General features: G+C 40.9%; 1 protein-coding gene across 9 annotated transcripts in view; it reads right to left on the bottom strand.

The window, feature by feature from the left end:
- The window catches only part of MTHFD1L (methylenetetrahydrofolate dehydrogenase (NADP+ dependent) 1 like), a 247,910-nt gene that overhangs the window by 168,094 nt on the left and 61,769 nt on the right, over window positions 1–18,047 (bottom strand). For 7 of the 9 annotated variants that reach the window (XM_073337644.1, XM_073337645.1, XM_073337649.1 and 4 more), the window contains 5 exons: window positions 8,535–8,671; window positions 7,748–7,794; window positions 5,325–5,432; window positions 4,448–4,522; window positions 1,586–1,688 (listed from right to left, as the gene is read on the bottom strand). In XM_073337644.1, the coding sequence (XP_073193745.1) occupies window positions 1,586–1,688; window positions 4,448–4,522; window positions 5,325–5,432; window positions 7,748–7,794; window positions 8,535–8,671 (470 nt within the window). Of the gene's footprint in view, window positions 1–1,173; window positions 1,326–1,585; window positions 1,689–4,447; window positions 4,523–5,324; window positions 5,433–7,747; window positions 7,795–8,534; window positions 8,672–18,047 lie in introns of those variants that run through there. The other 2 variants (XR_012158087.1, XM_073337655.1) reach the window with 2 other exon arrangements.

Here is an 18,047-nt window from a genome sequence, read left to right as displayed (position 1 = left end):
TGTTTGTCTAGTCTTTTCTTTAAAACCTCCAATGATGGGGATTTCACCACCTCCCTCGGTAACCTATGCCAGGACTTATCTATCCTTACAGTTAGAGACTTTTTCCTAATATGTAAGCCAAATGTCTCTTGCGGACGATGAAGCTGATTACTTCTTGTCCTACCGTCAATGGATATGACGAATAACTGATTACTGTTCTTCTTCATAACAGCCCTGAACATATTTGAAAACCATCATCAGGTCTCCCAGAGTCTTCCTTTTTCAAGACTAAACACACCCAGTTTTTTTTACATTTTTCCACATAGGTCAAGTTTTTATCATTTTTATTATTCTCCTCTTGACTCTCTCCACATCTTTCTTACAATATGGCAGCCAGAACTGGATACAATACACCAGCTGATGCCTCACGAGTGCCGAGTAGAGTGAGAAAATTACCTGTCTCACATTTGACACAATAAGACACCCCAGAATTATATTTTCATTTTTTGCAACTGCATCATATCGTTGACTCAGATTCAATTTGTGATCCACTATAACGCCTCCACATACTTTTCAGCATTATTACTGCCTAGTCAGTTATTCCTCATTTTCCGTTCAGTTTCAGTTATTCCTGTGCATTTGATTTTTCCTTTCTAAATGTAGTACTTTGCACTTGCCTTTATTGAATTTTATCTAGTTGATTTCATACTAGGTCTCCAATTTATCAAGGTCATTTTGAATTCCAATCCTGTCCTCCAAAGTGCTAACAACCTCCCGCTTTCTTTTCCCCGCAGCTTGGTGCCATCCACAATTTGATAAGAACACTCTCCACCCCATTTCCCAAATCGTTAACGAATAAAACAGCACTGGACCCAGAACGGATCCATGCAGATACCCACCCTCCCAGTTCGACAGTGAACCACTGATATCTACTCTGAGTACAGTCTTTCAACCAGTTGTGCACACATTTTATAGTAATTTCATCTAGACTACATATCCCTTTCTTGTTTATTAGAATGTCATATGAGGCACAAAACCTTACTAAAATCAAGATATAGCACATCTACTTCTTCCCCCCATCCACTAGGCCAGCAACCTTGTCAAAGAATGAAATTAGGTTGGTTTAGCATGATTTACTCTTGACCAATCTATGTTGGTTATTATTTATCATCCTATTATCCTTTAGGTACTTACAAATTGATTGTTTAATAACTTATTCCAGTATCTTTCCAGGTATCAAAGTCAGGCTGCTTGGTCTGTAATTCCCTGGGTCCTCTTTGTAAAAAGATATGTATTATGTTTGCCATTCTCCAGTCCTCTGGGACTTCACCCATCCTCCATGACTTCTTGGATATAATTGCAAATGTTTCCAACATTGTTTCAGTTAGTTCCTTAAGTACCCCTGTATAAATTTTGTCAGGCCCCGTTGATTTGAATACATCTATCTAAATAGTCTAATATATTTAAATATGTTAAGCATCTGGCCACAAGTAGCTTTTTTCAGAGAAGACAGAAGAAAAACAGGCATTAAACACCTCAAACTTAAAGACAGGCTTGTGATTAAGTACTGTGCTGAAGTGAGGCCTTATTGACCGTTAATACTTACCTCTTTGCCATGTTATGGTAGATGGGTCAATATCAAGGCGTACAAATTTACTAATCTCATCTGCTGTTAAAGTGCCTGGATCTGTCTTGTTTATCCCCAACCTCTAGACAAAAATGAGAAGAAAAGCAATAAAGCAGACTTCCTGCTTAGAAAGCTATACAAACACATGTACCCACCCTGTTTCTTCCCCCCTCTTATATTTTTACAAACTTTTACATTTTTTTAAAAAGCAGCAGGCTGAAACACTTCAATAAATCACAACGCTCAGGCTCAAATGATAAATTATACAGAAAAGCTCCTATAACAATGGAGAAAAACGTGGAGAGGAAAAAGGAGAAATACTCGAAGGCAGTTACCCAAAAGGTCTCTATATAAACACACCACCACCCCTTTAAGATAAACCAAAGAGAAGAGGCAACAAAGGAGACAGTATGAAAAAGATAATTAATAAATAATTTATGCCTGATAACTCTTTGTCTTGCCAGAGGACACGTCCTTGCAAATATCCATGTGTGGCTTTACATGACTACTCTGTGCAGTGAGTAATAAACTTCTGTCTGCCTAATTGATGTGGTATTTCAACAGCTCCTACACAACATGAAAACCACCCCAAACCCTGTCATTTAGAAAGAGCAGCACAATATATTATTTGCTCCTAATTCAGCAATGTCAAACAAAATTTTAAAAATGAATCTGCACAGAGACGAACCAAGAGAAAATTGTACAATAAAATCCCAATTTTATACAAAATGAATGTGTCCCCCTGGCCCTAGAAAGCATTCTTCAGTAAATTACCAAGCACACTCAGTTTTTAATGTTAACATTTATAAATTTTAGATGTAATGTTTGTTTCAGTCACACAAATACACTCACATATTTGAATGTCAGTTTCACGAAACATTTAAAATTAATATGAAGTACTATACCAAACAAAAACACCTTTGCTCATATGTCCCCAGTTTTACCAGCCCCTATTTCATAAAGGTTGTGGATGTCCCTTTGAGACTGTCATTAAAAATAGAGCCCCACTGTATTTCTTTTTAAATAGCACTCTCTCCCAGCATTTGTGTAGCATTCTTCCAAACAGTAGGTCTAGAACTATTGTGAAAAAGGGGGACTATTGTGAAAAAAGTGTTCACAAACATTTGAATAAAACCACAAATTTGTTCTGACGATATTCACCACTCCTTTATTCACTTTCTGCAAACATATTACCCAATAATATTTGCAGAGAGCAAAAGTGTCATGAATACTCACATGGATGTTTTTGCACTATCAGTAACTTATTCAAACCCTCTGCCTTCTTATAAAATCTTTGTTCATTGAATCAGGAAGCAGAAACACATATTTATATATTACTAAAGTGACCAAACACAAATACTGAATACTCAGATCAATACTGTTCAGCAGCATGCAGGAGGAACTGGAAGGGAGGGGGAGGAATTAATCAGTGGGGCTGTAGGCAGGCAGGAAGCACTGGGGGAAGCTTGGCTGCCGGGGGTGTTAAGCACCTGCTATGTGATCATGTAGTTAAAGATTGTATCATAATGCATATGCAGAGGAGGGCCTAATAAAGGTTGCACAGGTACCCTCACTTCTGGCATTTCCTAACTTGTGAGTGCTTGACTTTGTGGCCTTGATAATATTCTTTTAACATAGTTTTTAGTAACTTTAAAAACAATTTACACCAAAATAATTGAGTTGCAATAGAGATTCTGCTGCACATATTCAGAAGCTTTTAAGTTAATAAGCAGAAATCATTTGCAGCTCTAGTAGAACAGAGAAACCCACCCCACACTGCAGAGCTATTTGATATTTCATGAATAACTGCAATGTCAGCACCTCTTTTTTTCTCCAGGCACCCTAATGTAAACGAAGACAAACCGAAAATATTCTCCACTAGAGTCTCTCAGACAAACTTCTGTGAGAGCCACTTTGCAACAGAGGTAAACAGACACCACACATATCCTGTTTTACTTTCAACAAGACAATTGAGTAGCACAAAAACTAAATACATAATTAAAAGAACCATTTTTAACAATGTGATATTAACCTAAAAAATGTGTAACATGGCTCCATAAGCACTTTGCAAACATTCACTGCCACCCAGTAGCTGTCAAATACACTAGTTAGGACTATGAACTGCTTCCTCAAAAGACTAGAACAGTGATATGGAACTTTCCTGTGCCAAAGCTGGACACAGCAAAATAGCACATATCCTGGGTGTTTGTAGCCAAAATTTCCCCTCTTCCAACATTGGCAGATTGTGCTATAAGCCAGTTGTTTATTTGTCTACCAGTTGCCACCTCATACTGTGTATATAATAGACAGAGAAGCTCAGGGAACATTTAGGATGAAAGTTTATATGCAAACAAAATTTGTGGAGAAATGCATTTTTATCACTCCATGCAGAGAAACGTGAGGACAGCCAGTAGTTCTCAACAAATCTCCAGTAACTTCCTCTTAAAAATGAGAAAATAAAATAAAAATGGAAAAATACTAGAGTAATTCAGCTTTCCCATTTAACTGTGCCGTAATGGAAAGTATCAAAAAACCTAATCTTGACATTTATTCACGGAAGAGTCAGTTTATAAAACATTATGGTCTCACTTTGTGGGAAGAGAGATACTAGTTTATAAAAAAATATTGGAACTAGACTCTGTAACTGCAAAACAGGAAGCTTCTAGAAAGCCTGCTAAATACTTAAGGAAAGCCAAATCCTTGAGGAAAGACTGTACCACATTAAGGCACTTTCAGCTACAAATCTCCTTGTAACTTGTTAAAAATAATTTTAAATAGCATATTTTATAAGATATATTATACTTGCGGGAAAAAAACAGGGAAAATACATTAGCAACTTACTTTTAAGCGGGCAAGCTGAATAGAAGAAAATTCTCTCACACTATTAACTACTGGAACCAGCCTATTATACAAAGCCTAAAAAAACACACACACGAGAGAAAAATGTTACAACTAAAATAGACAAATACAATAAAAGTCTAACTTGATTCAAATCATGTAGATTATAATCTCATAAAATTTTTTGAAACAATGTAAACTGTTAGTGTATACTTACATTTAATCAATTAAAAAGAAATCCTGACTAGTGAGCAAATTTTCAAAAGAACTTAAGTGCCTAAGTTACATTTTCAAAGGTGATTTAGGTCCTTCAGCACCCAAGTCACATTAACTTTCAAAGAGACTTAGGTTCCTAAATGCCAGCATAACTTTTGGAAATGGAACTTAGGTGCTTTTGAAAATTTTAATCAAGGTCTGAAATAACCCATTTTGTAATCAGTATCTGTAAAGAGATTTAAGTGCACTTTTCTGGATTCAGAAGTCTGTCATGTCAACAAAGCAATAACTATCAGCATATTAAGGGGATAAGGCTGTGCTCCCCGGTTACAACAGAAGATCCACAAACGAAGAAGGCTCTCTTTCCCATAACATGGGTTTTCAGAGCAACAGGGTAACAATTAAGCTAAGTTCACAATAAGTTCAGTAGGGGCTAGAGAAAAGGTCTATGGTAGCTTATTTCCCAGTTAAAGCCCTCCAGTGCACACCTTAGGATCAATACCTAACAGTGTCATTTATCTACAATTTCTTGTCTCAAAAACATGATGGGGTGGGTTCCAAAGAGAATTATAAAATGATATAATCAACAAAAAATATTTATGTAGATGTTTACAGGAAACTTCAAAAGAAAGCCACGGATGGAAATCGTACAGGTAAACCTCACCTTATCAGACTGAGTGCTTTCATGCAAGATCCTCGCATCAATAGCGGCAGCCAGCAAATTATTAGCAGCAGTAATAGCATGGATATCTCCAGTCAAATGAAGGTTGAACTACAGATTGAAGATGAAATACAAGAATTTATTTTACACACTTCACTAATTTAGTACAGATTAATGAAAACAATCACTGCTTGTTCCGTTTTGGGACTACAGATCAGATCAGCCATTTAGCAGTGTTGCTAAAATATTATGATTAGACAGACTGAAAATGTAACAAGCCAAATGAATTTACTTGGTCTCAGCTCAGTGTCTGAGAGGCTACAGTCAACAAGACAAAAACAAAACACAGATACAATTTGCCTTCACCCAAATGACGCGAGAATGGAATCTAATGTGCTGACCACAACTCTGACACATGCACTTTTAAGTTCAAAGTCAAATGTAATGGAGTATCAAAACTTGGAATCAGATCATCATCAGCCTTTGACTAGCTGAAAATTTTAAAGTTTCATTTCCTTCCACACTTTGTTTCTCTCAAAATCATTGTTCACTCCAATTATATAGGAAAGTTGAAAGCATGTGGTGGAGGAAAGGGAAGGTATGCTGATTTTATTTATTTACCATGGAGAAAGAAAGATGTTCAAAGGAAATTATAAAAATTATGATTTACTGATATGAAATGAGCTAATGGAACCTTTTCTTTGAATTGTCAGTCTTACACTTCAAAGATGTATCCAAAATCATAGAGTAAAATCTCTGGTGTTTTACAGAATGATTAAGTCATCACCCATCTTCACCCTAAAGGATTCAGAGTTTTTAGTACAATGATGTGCTGCAAATATTTTAACAAGACGCTCCTATAAACTGTTCTCTCTTAATTAATGATAAACTCACATAAAAGGGGTTGCACACATTCAGTAAGAATGGAAGTGACCAAAGAATCTGTTTCACTGCTTTTGTCATTTGAACAATACCTTGTTCATAACAATGAACAAGGAAGATGGAAAAATACTTGGTGAACAAGTGCACTTGTTGGATAAAAGGGAGAGAGATGGACTTTGCTGGAAACATAAATTTAATATTTATATTAAAGTAGTGCCCAGAGGTCCCAATCAGAAACTGGCGTGTACTGTGCTTGATGCGGTACAAACCCATATAAAGACAGATCTTTAGTGCAGAGACCTTAACAGTTTAATAGTGACATGGGATGGGTAGCAATAGAGGGACATGTATATGTATGAGACGATCCTCATCCACCCCCTCAATCTAGCCACTCTGCTTATAAAACATTTATATTTTGCTCCTTAAAAAATACACTAAGTGTATTAATAATACACCACACTGCCCAAGGTGCATTATTTGAGGAAGAGTAAATACCTTAGTGAGACTGGTTGTATCTTCCCCAGTGAAAATATTTTGAAAGTACTCCACACATGGAGCAATCTGGTCTATTTAAAAGGCTAGCATATGTTCTTCAGAAGTATTTGAGGCCCAGGGATAAAGTCATCTTTGGCAAAGATTAATTTGCAGTTGCTAGCTAGATGAACTCAACCAGAGGCAGAAAAAAAAAATCCTTTCATTTTGTGAGGGGGACACTTTAATATGAGACACTCATGCACGATTATTTTGGAATCAAATTAATTTCCCTTTTATTTTCCTGATGTTCATCAAAAGCTCCTAACTTTTGGGATGTTTTCTCAAAACAGTTACAGTAAGGTATCATTAGAGAGTGGCCATCCTAGTTGAACATAATGTAATTTGGCTACCGTTAGTGGAAGGACTTTTGCTCCAAATAAATAAGAAATCTGTATTTAAAATTAAATCATTTCTTGAAACTACTGTGCCTCTCTGTTCCTGCCCTCATCCGCAGAAAAGAAATAGATATTCACACCTTTTGTAACAGAGATATATAGACAAGAAACACTTAGCAACAGCAGGCCAGATACGATTGTTTCTCCTTGTACCTTATTCACAGCTAGCAGACTTTCTTCAGTACACCGGAAATCGGGTAGTGTTTGAATAGCAGCTGGGACTTCATGCAACATGCTTTAACACCCACAGTCTATTGGCATTTTTTCTAGGCTTCATATTTATTGTTCACGTAATTCAGAGTTTATTTTTGACTGGGTCTATAACCACAGCTCTAGAATTGAAGCAGCTGCCAATTGTTACAATTGGAAAATTCTATTCACTCCCTAGTAGAAGACCATGAAAGCCAGCCTTCTCCATAACAGTGATGGAGAGCCTGAACTCTCAGTGATTGGACGAGGAAGGCAATCCCTCTATCCCACTTTACCCTCTGACATGAACATATGCTTTAAGTGCTTTTCTGGATCATGTCCATAGTTGGCTGCCTGCACACATGCCTTACCCTGAGAGCACAGGGGAGCAGCTGGTAATGGTCTTTTTTCCATCTTTTGTCTTACCTCTTCCATTGGAATGACTTGAGCATATCCACCTCCAGCAGCCCCACCTGAGCAATTAAGCACATGGTCATGTCAGATTCATACCAATTCCGAAATAACCCTTAAACACACAAAAAATAAAGTACACAGCTTTGATATTTAAATATAATCAATATTTTAATTTCTATTACAGAAATCACTCAACCACTGGAACAAAAAAAGTGTATTAATAATAAAAGCCATCAGCAGTTAGACAGTGATCTCAGTGATGAATGCTACCTACCTTGTAAAGCAAAATCTGGCAATGAATTTGGGTACGTTTAAGATTCTCCCTCAAGGTTAATTAATTTAATTACTAAACCTGAAGACGACACAGGATGCACCAAAGAAGGAATTAAATCCTGACCTTGAATGCCTATTTTCATCACTTTACTTGACAAACATCTCAGACTACCATCTACGTTTTGCAGCATTGTTGCACTTGTTTACACAGTAATTTAAACAAACTTAGAGCCCTATAAGTTAGAGATGGTAAAAACTCATTAGAACATTCAATCCATCTCCTTGCTAGTTCAATATTGTCTCCTGCATTATGTTTTCTAGCGTTTTGTATGTATCGCTTCTTCCCATTCAAGGCTCTTACAAGAGGCCTGCAAGTATCAGTCATGCTTGTCAGGAAAACCGACACCTTCCAGCCAAACTACACTTCAATAAAACAACTAAGAAGTTGAAAACAAACAAACTAAACCCAAATGCAGTATTTCCTTCTGATATGAAAACGGAAGTAAGTTTTGCAAACACTAAGTACCTTTAACTCCAAAAGTAGGTCCCTGGGAAGGTTGTCTCAGACATGCAAAGGAATTCACATTAAGATGTGCAGTTAGAGCTTGAACAAGACCAATCGTGACAGTGCTTTTCCCCTCTCCAAGAGGTGTAGGTGTTATCCTAACAAAACAAAACAAAGAGAAAAGATTTATCAGGATCTCTACTTATGTCAACTGAAACAAGGATATCAAAACTTATGTCTTTTTATTTGAAGTAAGAGTATTTGTACAATGACTTTCAACAAGATTGCATTATTGCCACAATACCTGTTATCCCTAGCTAAAGTTGGAATGGTGACTTACATGTGTCGTCCATGTGAGTTATTTACTAGGACAGCAGAAAAATAGGGTATTTTGGCAGAAGTTCTGAAGACTATTGAATTTTCTATACATTTCATTTAGACACAAAAGTCTCAGTCTCATGAACAAGTCATGCATCAAACAACTAAGCATGCAATTGAACCTATTGTGTTGTAAATCATGGAATTTTTTTATTTCCTATTGCTCAATGCATAAATAAAATACTATTTAATTTTTCATTAAAACAGCACAGATTTTGTTTGAAAGTCTTTACTTGTTCTTTAACTTCCATGTCCTCTCTCAGCAACAATGTAAGACAGGGAGAATTATTTAAAACAACAACAAAAAACTGGAACCAACTATAGTCACTATGTTCAGTTAAACATGATGTTCTCTCACAGTTTTGCAGATTTAGAGCCCAGAAGGGACCATTATGATCATGTAGTCTGACCTCCTACATAACATAGGTCAAAGATTTCATGCTTAGATTCTTGCATCTAGCCCAAAAACTTGTCCGTGCACTACTACAGCATTTATATTTTAGAAAGAAAAGGAGGACTTGTGGCACCTTAGACACTAACAAATTTATTTGAGCATAAGCTTTTGTGAGCTACAGCTCACTTCATCGGATGCATTCAGTGGAAAATACAGTGGAAAATTATATACACAGAGAACATGAAACAAATGGGTGTTATCATATACACTGTAACGAAAGTGATCAGGTAAGGTGAGCTATTACCAGCAGGAGAGCAAGGTGGAGGGGGAGGGAATAAACATCGGGAAATAGTTTTACTTTGTGTAATGACCCATCCACTCCCAGTCTTTATTCAAGCCTAAGTTAATTGTATCCAGTTTGCAAATTAATTCCAGTTCAGCACTCTCTTGTTGGAGTCTGTTTTTGAAGTTTTTTTGTTGAAGAATTGCCACTTTTAGGTCTGTAATCGAGTGACCAAAGAGATTGAAGTGTTCTCCAACTGGTTTTTGAATGTTCTAATTCTTGACATCTGATTTGTGTCCATGTATTCTTTTACATAGAGACTTTACAAAAACTAGACAAGCCATTTACAACACACACTTTGCTTCTCTACAAAAGGAAAAGGACACTAAACTATCTAAACTACTACATGCCACAAGGGGCCACAACAGTGGTTCCCTTAACCCACCCAGCAATATTGTTAATCTATCCAACTATACTCTTAGCTCAGCAGAAGAATCTGTCCTATCTCGGAGCCTCTCCTTCTGCCCCTCCACCCCCACGAACACACCTCTAAACAACATACTAACCCACAGAGACCTTCCTACCAAGACTACAAAAAGAAGGATTCTGGGTGGACTCCTCCTGAAGGTCGAAACAACAGACTGGACTTCTACATAGAGTGCTTCCGCCGACGTGCACAGGCTGAAATTGTGGAAAAGCAGCATCACTTGCCCCATAACCTCAGCCATGCAGAACACAATGCCATCCACAGCCTCAGAAACAACTCTGACATCATAATCAAAAAGGCTGACAAAGGAGGTGCTGTCATCATCATGAATAGGTCATCATGAACAACAGGCTGCTAGGCAGCTCTCCAACACCATTTTCTACAAGCCATTACCCTCTGATCCCACTGAGGGTTACCAAAAGAAACACCATTTGCTCAAGAAACTCTCTGAAAAAGCACAAGAACAAATCCGCACAGACACACCCCTGGAACCCTGACCAGGGGTATTTTATCTTCTACCCAAGATCCATAACCTAGAAATCCTGGACGCCCCATCATCTCAGGCATTGGCACCCTGACAGCAGGATTGTCTGGCTATGTAGACTCCCCCCTCAGGCCCTACGCTACCAGCACTTCCAGCTATCTTCGAGACACCACTGACTTCCTGAGGAAACTACAATCCATCGGTGATCTTCCTGAAAACACCATCCTGGCCACTATGGATGTAGAAGCCCTCTACACCAACCTTCCACACAAAGATGGACTACAAGCCGTCAGGAACACTAACCCCGATAATGTCATGGCAAACCTGGTGGCTGAACTTTGTGACTTTGTCCTCACCCATAACTATTTCACATTTGGGGACAATGTATACCTTCAAATCAGCAGCACTGCCATGGGTGCCCTCATGGACCCAAGGTATGCCAACATTTTTATGGCTGAATTAGAACAATGCTTCCTCAGCTCTCATCCCCTAATGCCCCTACTCTACTTGCGCTACATTGATGACATCATCATCTGGACCCATGGATCTATCTGGCTTTAAGATTAAACTCGATAAGTTTATGGAAGAGATGGTATGATGGGATAATATGGTTTTGGTAATTAAATATTCATGGTAAATAGGCCAAATGGCCTGTGATGGGATGTTAGATGGGGTGGGATCTGAGCAACCCAGGAAAGAATTTTCTGTAGTATCTGGCTGGTGAATCTTGCTCATATGCTCAGGGTTTAGCTGATCACCATATTTGGGGTCGGGAAGGAATTTTCCTCCAGTGCAGATTGGAAGAGGCCCTGGAGGTTTTTCGCCTTCCTCTGTAGCAGGGGGCACAGGTCACTTGCTGGAGGATTCTCTGCTCCTTGAAGTCTTTAAACCACGATTTGAGGACTTCAATAGCTCAGACATAGGTGAGAGGTTTTTCGCAGGAGTGGGTGGGTGAAATTCTGTGGCCTGCGTTGTGCAGGAGGTCGGACTAGATGATGATAATGGTCCCTTCTGACCTTAGTATCTATGAATCTATGGAAAAGAAGCCCTTGAGGAATTCCACCATGATTTCAACAATTTCCATCCCACCATCAACCTCAGCCAGTCCACACAAGAGATCCACTTCCTGGACACTATGGTGCTAATAAGCGATGGTCATATAAACACCACCCTATAACGGAAACTTACTGACTGCTATGCCTACCTACATCCCTCCAGCTTTCATCCAGATCACATGATCCATTGTCTACAGCCAAGCTCTACGATACAACAGCATTTGCTCCAACCCCTCAGACAGAGACAAACACCTACAAGATCTCTATCAAGCGTTCTTACAACTACAGTGCCCACCTGCTGAAGTGAAGAAACAGATGGACAGAGCCAGAAGAGTACCCAGAAGTCACCTACTACAGGACAGGCCCAACGAAGAAAACAGCGGAACGCCACTAGCCATCACCTTCAGCCCCCAACTAAAACTTCTCCAACGCATCATCAAGGATCTACAACCTATCTTGAAGGACAACCCATCACTCTCACAGATCTTGGGAGACAGGCCAGTCCTTGCTTACAGACAGCCCCCCAACCTGAAGCAAAGACTCACCAGCAACCACACACCACACAACAGAACCACTAACCCAGGAACCTATCCTTGCAACAAAGCCTGTTGCCAACTGTGTCCACGTATCTATTCAGGAGACACCATCATAGGGCCTAATCGCATCAGCCACACTATCAGAGGCTCGTTCACCTGCACATCTACCAATGTGCTATATGCCATCATGTGCCAGCAATGCCCCTCTGCCATGTACATTGGCCAAACTGGACAGTCTCTACGTAAAAGAATAAATGGACACAAATCAGATGTCAAGAATTACAACATTCAAAAACTAGTTGGAGAACACTTCAATCTCTTTGGTCACTCAATTACAGACCTAAAAGTGGCAATTCTTCAACAAAAAAAACTTCAAAATCAAACTCCAATGAGAGACTGCTGAATTGGAATTAATTTGCAAACTGGATACCGTTAACTTAGGCTTGAATAAAGACTGGGAGTGGATGTGTCATTACACAAAGTAAAACTATTTCCCCCCCTTCCCGCTCCCCCCCCCCCACTGTTCCTCAGATGTTCTTGTCAACTACTGGAAACGGCCCACCTTGATTATCACTACAAAAAGTTTCCCCTTCCCCCCGCTCTCCTGCTGGTAATAGCTCACCTCACCTGATCACTCTCATTACAAAAGGAAGGGATCAAAAGGAATACTACAACACTGTGCCTCACATAGTGAAAATCTTTCTTAACCAATCCCTATAGTGTTGTCCCTAAATTTCTGCACAAATCCAAAGACACTCAAAGCTAACTGAAAAGGAGTACTTGTGGCACCTTAGAGACTAACCAATTTATTTGAGCATAAGCAAGTGAGCTGTAGCTCATGAAAGCTTATGCTCAAATAAATTGGTTAGTCTCTAAGGTGCCACAAGTACTCCTTTTCTTTTTGCGAATACAGACTAACATGGCTGTTACTCTGAAACCTGTCAAAGCTAATTGTTTCCGATAAATGTGGCTTTGGGGTGTACTCTTCTCTTGATGCAAGCAGATGGCTTCCATTAGCAACAGTGGAAGTTCTGTGAACATTTTCTGAGAATACTACACTTTTTAGCGATAAAAGATTAAGTGAAATGAAAGATGCCCAGTTTATAGATGTCCCTCCTACCGTCAGTTCAAAACCTTTGGCTATTTCCATCTTACTTTAAAAAAGAAAAGAAAAGGTTACTCATCTTGTGCGGTAACTGTGGTTCTTTGAGATGTCCCCCACTATGGGTCCTCCACTTCAGGTGTGCATGCGCCTTTCGAGTCCTTGACTGGAGATTTTCCACAAGCAGTGCCTGTTCAGGCTGCGCATGTCCTCTATATAACCTCATGCCATGCCCCGAGGGTATTTAGGGGTGCTCTGATGAATCACCCCTCTCAGTTCCTTCTCTATCTGAACGTCCATCAAGATCAGTCTGAAGCAGAAGGGAAGGAGGCTGGGTAGTGGAGTACTCTTTAGGACACTTCTCAAAGAACCCCAGTTACTGCACAGGATGAATAACCTTTTCTTCGAGTAATGTCCCTATGGGTGCTCCACTTCAGGAGACTCCCCAGCATCCTCCTCACAGGGAGGGGGAGCTTTGGAATCAATTACAAGACTGAAGATAGTACAACAAGTGCTGCATCAGATCTGACGGTATGGAGCAAGGCATAGTGTTTAGAAGTGATATGCACTGAATGGCCACGTAGCAGCTCTGCATACCTCAAAAAACAGAACATTTTTGAGCAATGCTGTAGAAGTTGCTTGTGATCTGGTAGAGTGTGCTACAATGCTTTGGAGCAAAGCACCAGCTGCATCATAGCAAACAGTAATACACCCAGGGATCAATCTTGACAGACTCTGTGAAGAGATCTGTGGACCCCTTTGATTTTTCTGCGATGGAGACAAAGAGTCTAGGTGACTTCTGAAATTGCTCGGTCCTATCCAGATAAAAGGCTAATGCTGGTCCTGCATCTAATGTATCAAGGGAAGTCTCCCACTGAGATGTATGTGGTTCAGGACTGGTAAAGGAACAGACTGGTTAAATTGGAAATCTGACTGTACCTTAGATAAGAACTTGAGGTGTGGTTGTAGCAAGACCTTGCCCTGGAAAAATACTGTAAATAGTGGGTCTGCGGGCTGACATGATAGCTACCAGAAAGCTCGTCTACATAAATAAGTGAAGCAGCAAGCCGATTGCCATAGGTTCAAAAGGAAGTCCCATAAGGTATCTAAGTACCAGGATTAGATCCCAAGTGGGATTAGCATTCTTAACCTGGGGGATAAAATTCCCCAGGTCCTTAATAAAACTTCAAGATATAGGGTGCTCAAAAATTAGAAAAAGCAGATATCGTGGCAAGATGAAAAACTTAACAGCTAATTGATGAACCCCATTTTTTAAAGTCTAATAGATAATGCAAGATGGCTGAGAATGGAGAAGATTCAGAAACAAGGTGATGATAGTGGCACCAGTGGTGGAACCTCTTCCATTTCTGAAGGTAAGTAATTTGAGTTGACTCCCTCCTACTGTTTAGTAAAACTTGTACTCCTGTCGAGCAGATGGATTCTAATCCTGCGAATCATCCGAGAGCAATGCTTGGAGATGGAGGACCCCCTATCTTGGAGTAATGCACAGGACCCGCATCTTGGGAGTGGAGATGGAAAATGGTAAGAAGCTTGAGCATCGGGTGGAAAAAGGTGAAGCAGGTAAGGATACCAAGTTTGCCATGGCCAAGTCGGTACTACAAGGATAATCCTGGCCTCATCCTGCCCTATCTTGTTCATCATTCTCAGAATTAGTGGTGGTGAAGGGACTGTATAGAACAGACCCTTTGTTCAAGGAAGGAGAGAGGAGTCTGTGAAGGAGAGATAACCTAGGCCTCCTCTTGAGCAGAAGTAGTAGTATTTCCTGTTACTGGATGTTGCAAATAGGTTCCCCTGTGGAAGTCCCACCTCTGTAATATACCATGAAGGATTTGCGAGTCCAACTCCCATTCATAGTCCTGGGAGAAGCAACTGCTGAGCATATCAGCTGTGATGTTCTAGACTCCAGGAAGGTAAAAGGCTGAGATCTCAATCTGATGGGCTATATAACAGTTCCATAACTTTATAGCTTCGGTGCACAGAGAAGGGAGATCGTGTTCCTCCCTGTTTGTTGACATAGATCACGTGAGCTACTTTATATATCATGATTCTGATTGAGTTGCACATAATGAGGGTTTGGAGCTGAAGGCAGGCATTCCTGACTGCCTTGAGTTCCAACAAGTTGATGTGGAGACCTGAGGAGACCATCTGCCCTGAGCTGTGTGTGCACTGAGGCATGCTCCCCACCCTAACAGTGATGCGTCTATTGTCACAGTTATTGTTGGAGTTGGGCAGATGAAAGGGAAGCCCATCCAGACATTCCACTGATCTTTCCACCAATCCAGGGACATCTTTACAGGAGAGGAACCATAACCTGTTGTCCATACTGTCTCTGGTTGATGAAGAGGACATCCTGAACCAGACCTGAAAGCAGCGGAGGCATAATCTTGCATGCTCAGTCATGAAGGTGCACATTACCCTATGACCCAGAAGATGCAAACAGTTTCTTACTGTAGTACGGGGGCTTCTGTGAATTGTCCCAACCAGACTAGATAAAGTTATGAGACTGTCTGTGTGAAGGAAGGAGCTGGCTGCTAGCAAATCCAAATATGCCCCTATGAACTGTATTCTCTGTACAGGGGGCTAATTTGGACTTTATGCTTAGCTGGAGACCCAACTCCTGGAAAACTAAGAGTGCTGTCTGATTAGTACTGCTTCATAAGATCGGCCCTTCAATAGCCAGTCATCAATATACTGGAAGACTAAAATTGCTTCTTGCCAAAGGTAAACACCTGCTACCACTAAAACCTTCCAGAACACCCCTGGGGCCACTGAAAATGATCCTGACCCATGGTGAAGTGCAGGTATCTCCTGTGTGTGGGATGTATTGCTATATGATGTCCTGTAGGTTGAAGACAGAAAGCCAGTCTTCTGTCTCCAAAGAGGGGTTTATGGCCACCACAGTCACCATACAAAACTTTTTAGACTTTATTCAATCATCTTAGATCTTTTTGGCAAGAGAAAATACTTTGAGTAAAACCCTTTCCCCCTGTCAGGGGATGGGACAGGTTCTAGTGCTCTTAAACAAAGGAAGGAGTGTAGTTCTTGATTCTATATAGTCTCATGAGATGGATCCCTAAAGAGGGAAGGAATGGGGAGGTTGGGAGAGACAGGAAGTGGATGGTGTTGCCCAATGTTATAACCTCCATGACCCACTTGTTGTAATACACTGCCGGGCCTATTGGAAATGGGAAAGACGGTCTCCTCAAGTGGGGTGGTAGGCAAAGGTTTGCAGCTCACAAGAGGTGGGAGAGGAGTTGAGCCCTACACCTATCTATCAAAATTGCTGTTTTGATTATGACTGAGCACTAGCTGAAGGAGGGTGGGAAGCTCTTTTCCTCTGGAATCTCTGTCTTTTTCTAGTGGGTTCAGTGGTTCTGTGAAAACCAAAGAATTGAGCCAGGTACAATCTCTGTGCAGTTTGAGACCTGCTAAATCTTCTCGTTTGTAGGGAGACAAAAATTCTGAGTCCCTGGGGGTAATGTAATATTTCTTATCTGCCCATTTACAAATTGGTGGTATGGTGGCAGGAGTTTGCCACAGTATTTGCTGGATCCAGGAGCACATCATTAATGGGTAGCAGAACCTAGACAGGTATTGCCAAGTGCAAAATATCCTGGAGCTTGTGATGCGAATCTCCTCCTCAAGAGGTATATCCACCGCCTTCTTTGCAAGGTCCTGGAATTGACAAAAACTATCAGCCATTGATGGTGGTGGACGCATGACTACCTCATTCAGAGATAAAGACAAAAAACAGAGGTGAGGGCAGTTGCCCCATTGTCTGTCCTAGTCTCCTATTCCTCAAAGGTCTCCTCATGTTGGGGGTTTGGTGGAGGAGATGGTGAGATCCTAGTTTCCTGGTGCAGTGGAGCAGGAAGTCTAGCAATTTGCTGCCGAGACACCACCCAAGGACCCAGTGTGGCCATTGGGGAGGCTCACATGGGAGTGGGAGTGGTACCCAGGACTGATCTTCCCAGCATCCCTGACATGGACGAGGGTCTTTATCAACATAAGGGTTCCCATAATGTTGTGGAGGGGTACCCTGCACTGATGAGGAGGAAACAACGTTGCCTTCATTCTCCTCAATATCTTCCAATGGGAGGGTGGGGGGAGAGAAGAAATGGATGGAGAATCCTGTGGTGCCTGGAAGCACTGGTAAGCTGGAGACTGGGGTCTTGGTAGCGAGACTCACTCAGGTCACAAGCAGAGGGGACTCCAGCTTGTCTGACACCGACAAGTCCCTGAAGTAACTGAATTCTTGCAGTTCCGAGTGGGTCACTATCAACGCAGGAGTTGACTTAGGCAGTACCGTTGGTTTGGAGCACACAGGTACTGGGCCCAAAGGGGTGAGCTTTTGTCGGTACAGACAGAGCCAAGAGGGAGGACGCCACAGGTAAATCTGAAATAGACGTTGCCAATCTGGAGGTGGATGGTACCAGGGCCCTGCTGGTGCCATATTTCTCTGAAGTGCTCTGGGATCTCCTTTCTCCACCAATACAGTCTTTCATCGGCATGATACTGAGTTGAGAGGTCAAGGCCTCCAACACCATAGACCTAGCAGGAGATCGGCATTTCTTGGGAGCTGGTTCCTTGTGATGGGAGACCATGCTCCTCCTCCTCTTCTTCAGAGCCTTTCCTGAGTCCTCCAAGATCTTCCCCTTCTTCTGTGAGACCTTAGCTGAAGTCGAAGGCGCACTGGACCTGTCCGGACACAGATGTACAGGTATGGGAGGTCTGGTCTGATTCGGCAGGAAGCATCTCAGCAGCAGCTTTAGTTTGGTCTCCCGATTCTTCCAA

The sequence above is a fragment of the Lepidochelys kempii genome, chromosome 3 (genome assembly GCF_965140265.1).
Source record: "Lepidochelys kempii isolate rLepKem1 chromosome 3, rLepKem1.hap2, whole genome shotgun sequence".
Classification (NCBI taxonomy): domain Eukaryota; kingdom Metazoa; phylum Chordata; order Testudines; family Cheloniidae; genus Lepidochelys; species Lepidochelys kempii.
Note: the sequence above shows the minus strand (reverse complement) of the source record. Positions and strands in the feature narration are given on the sequence as shown.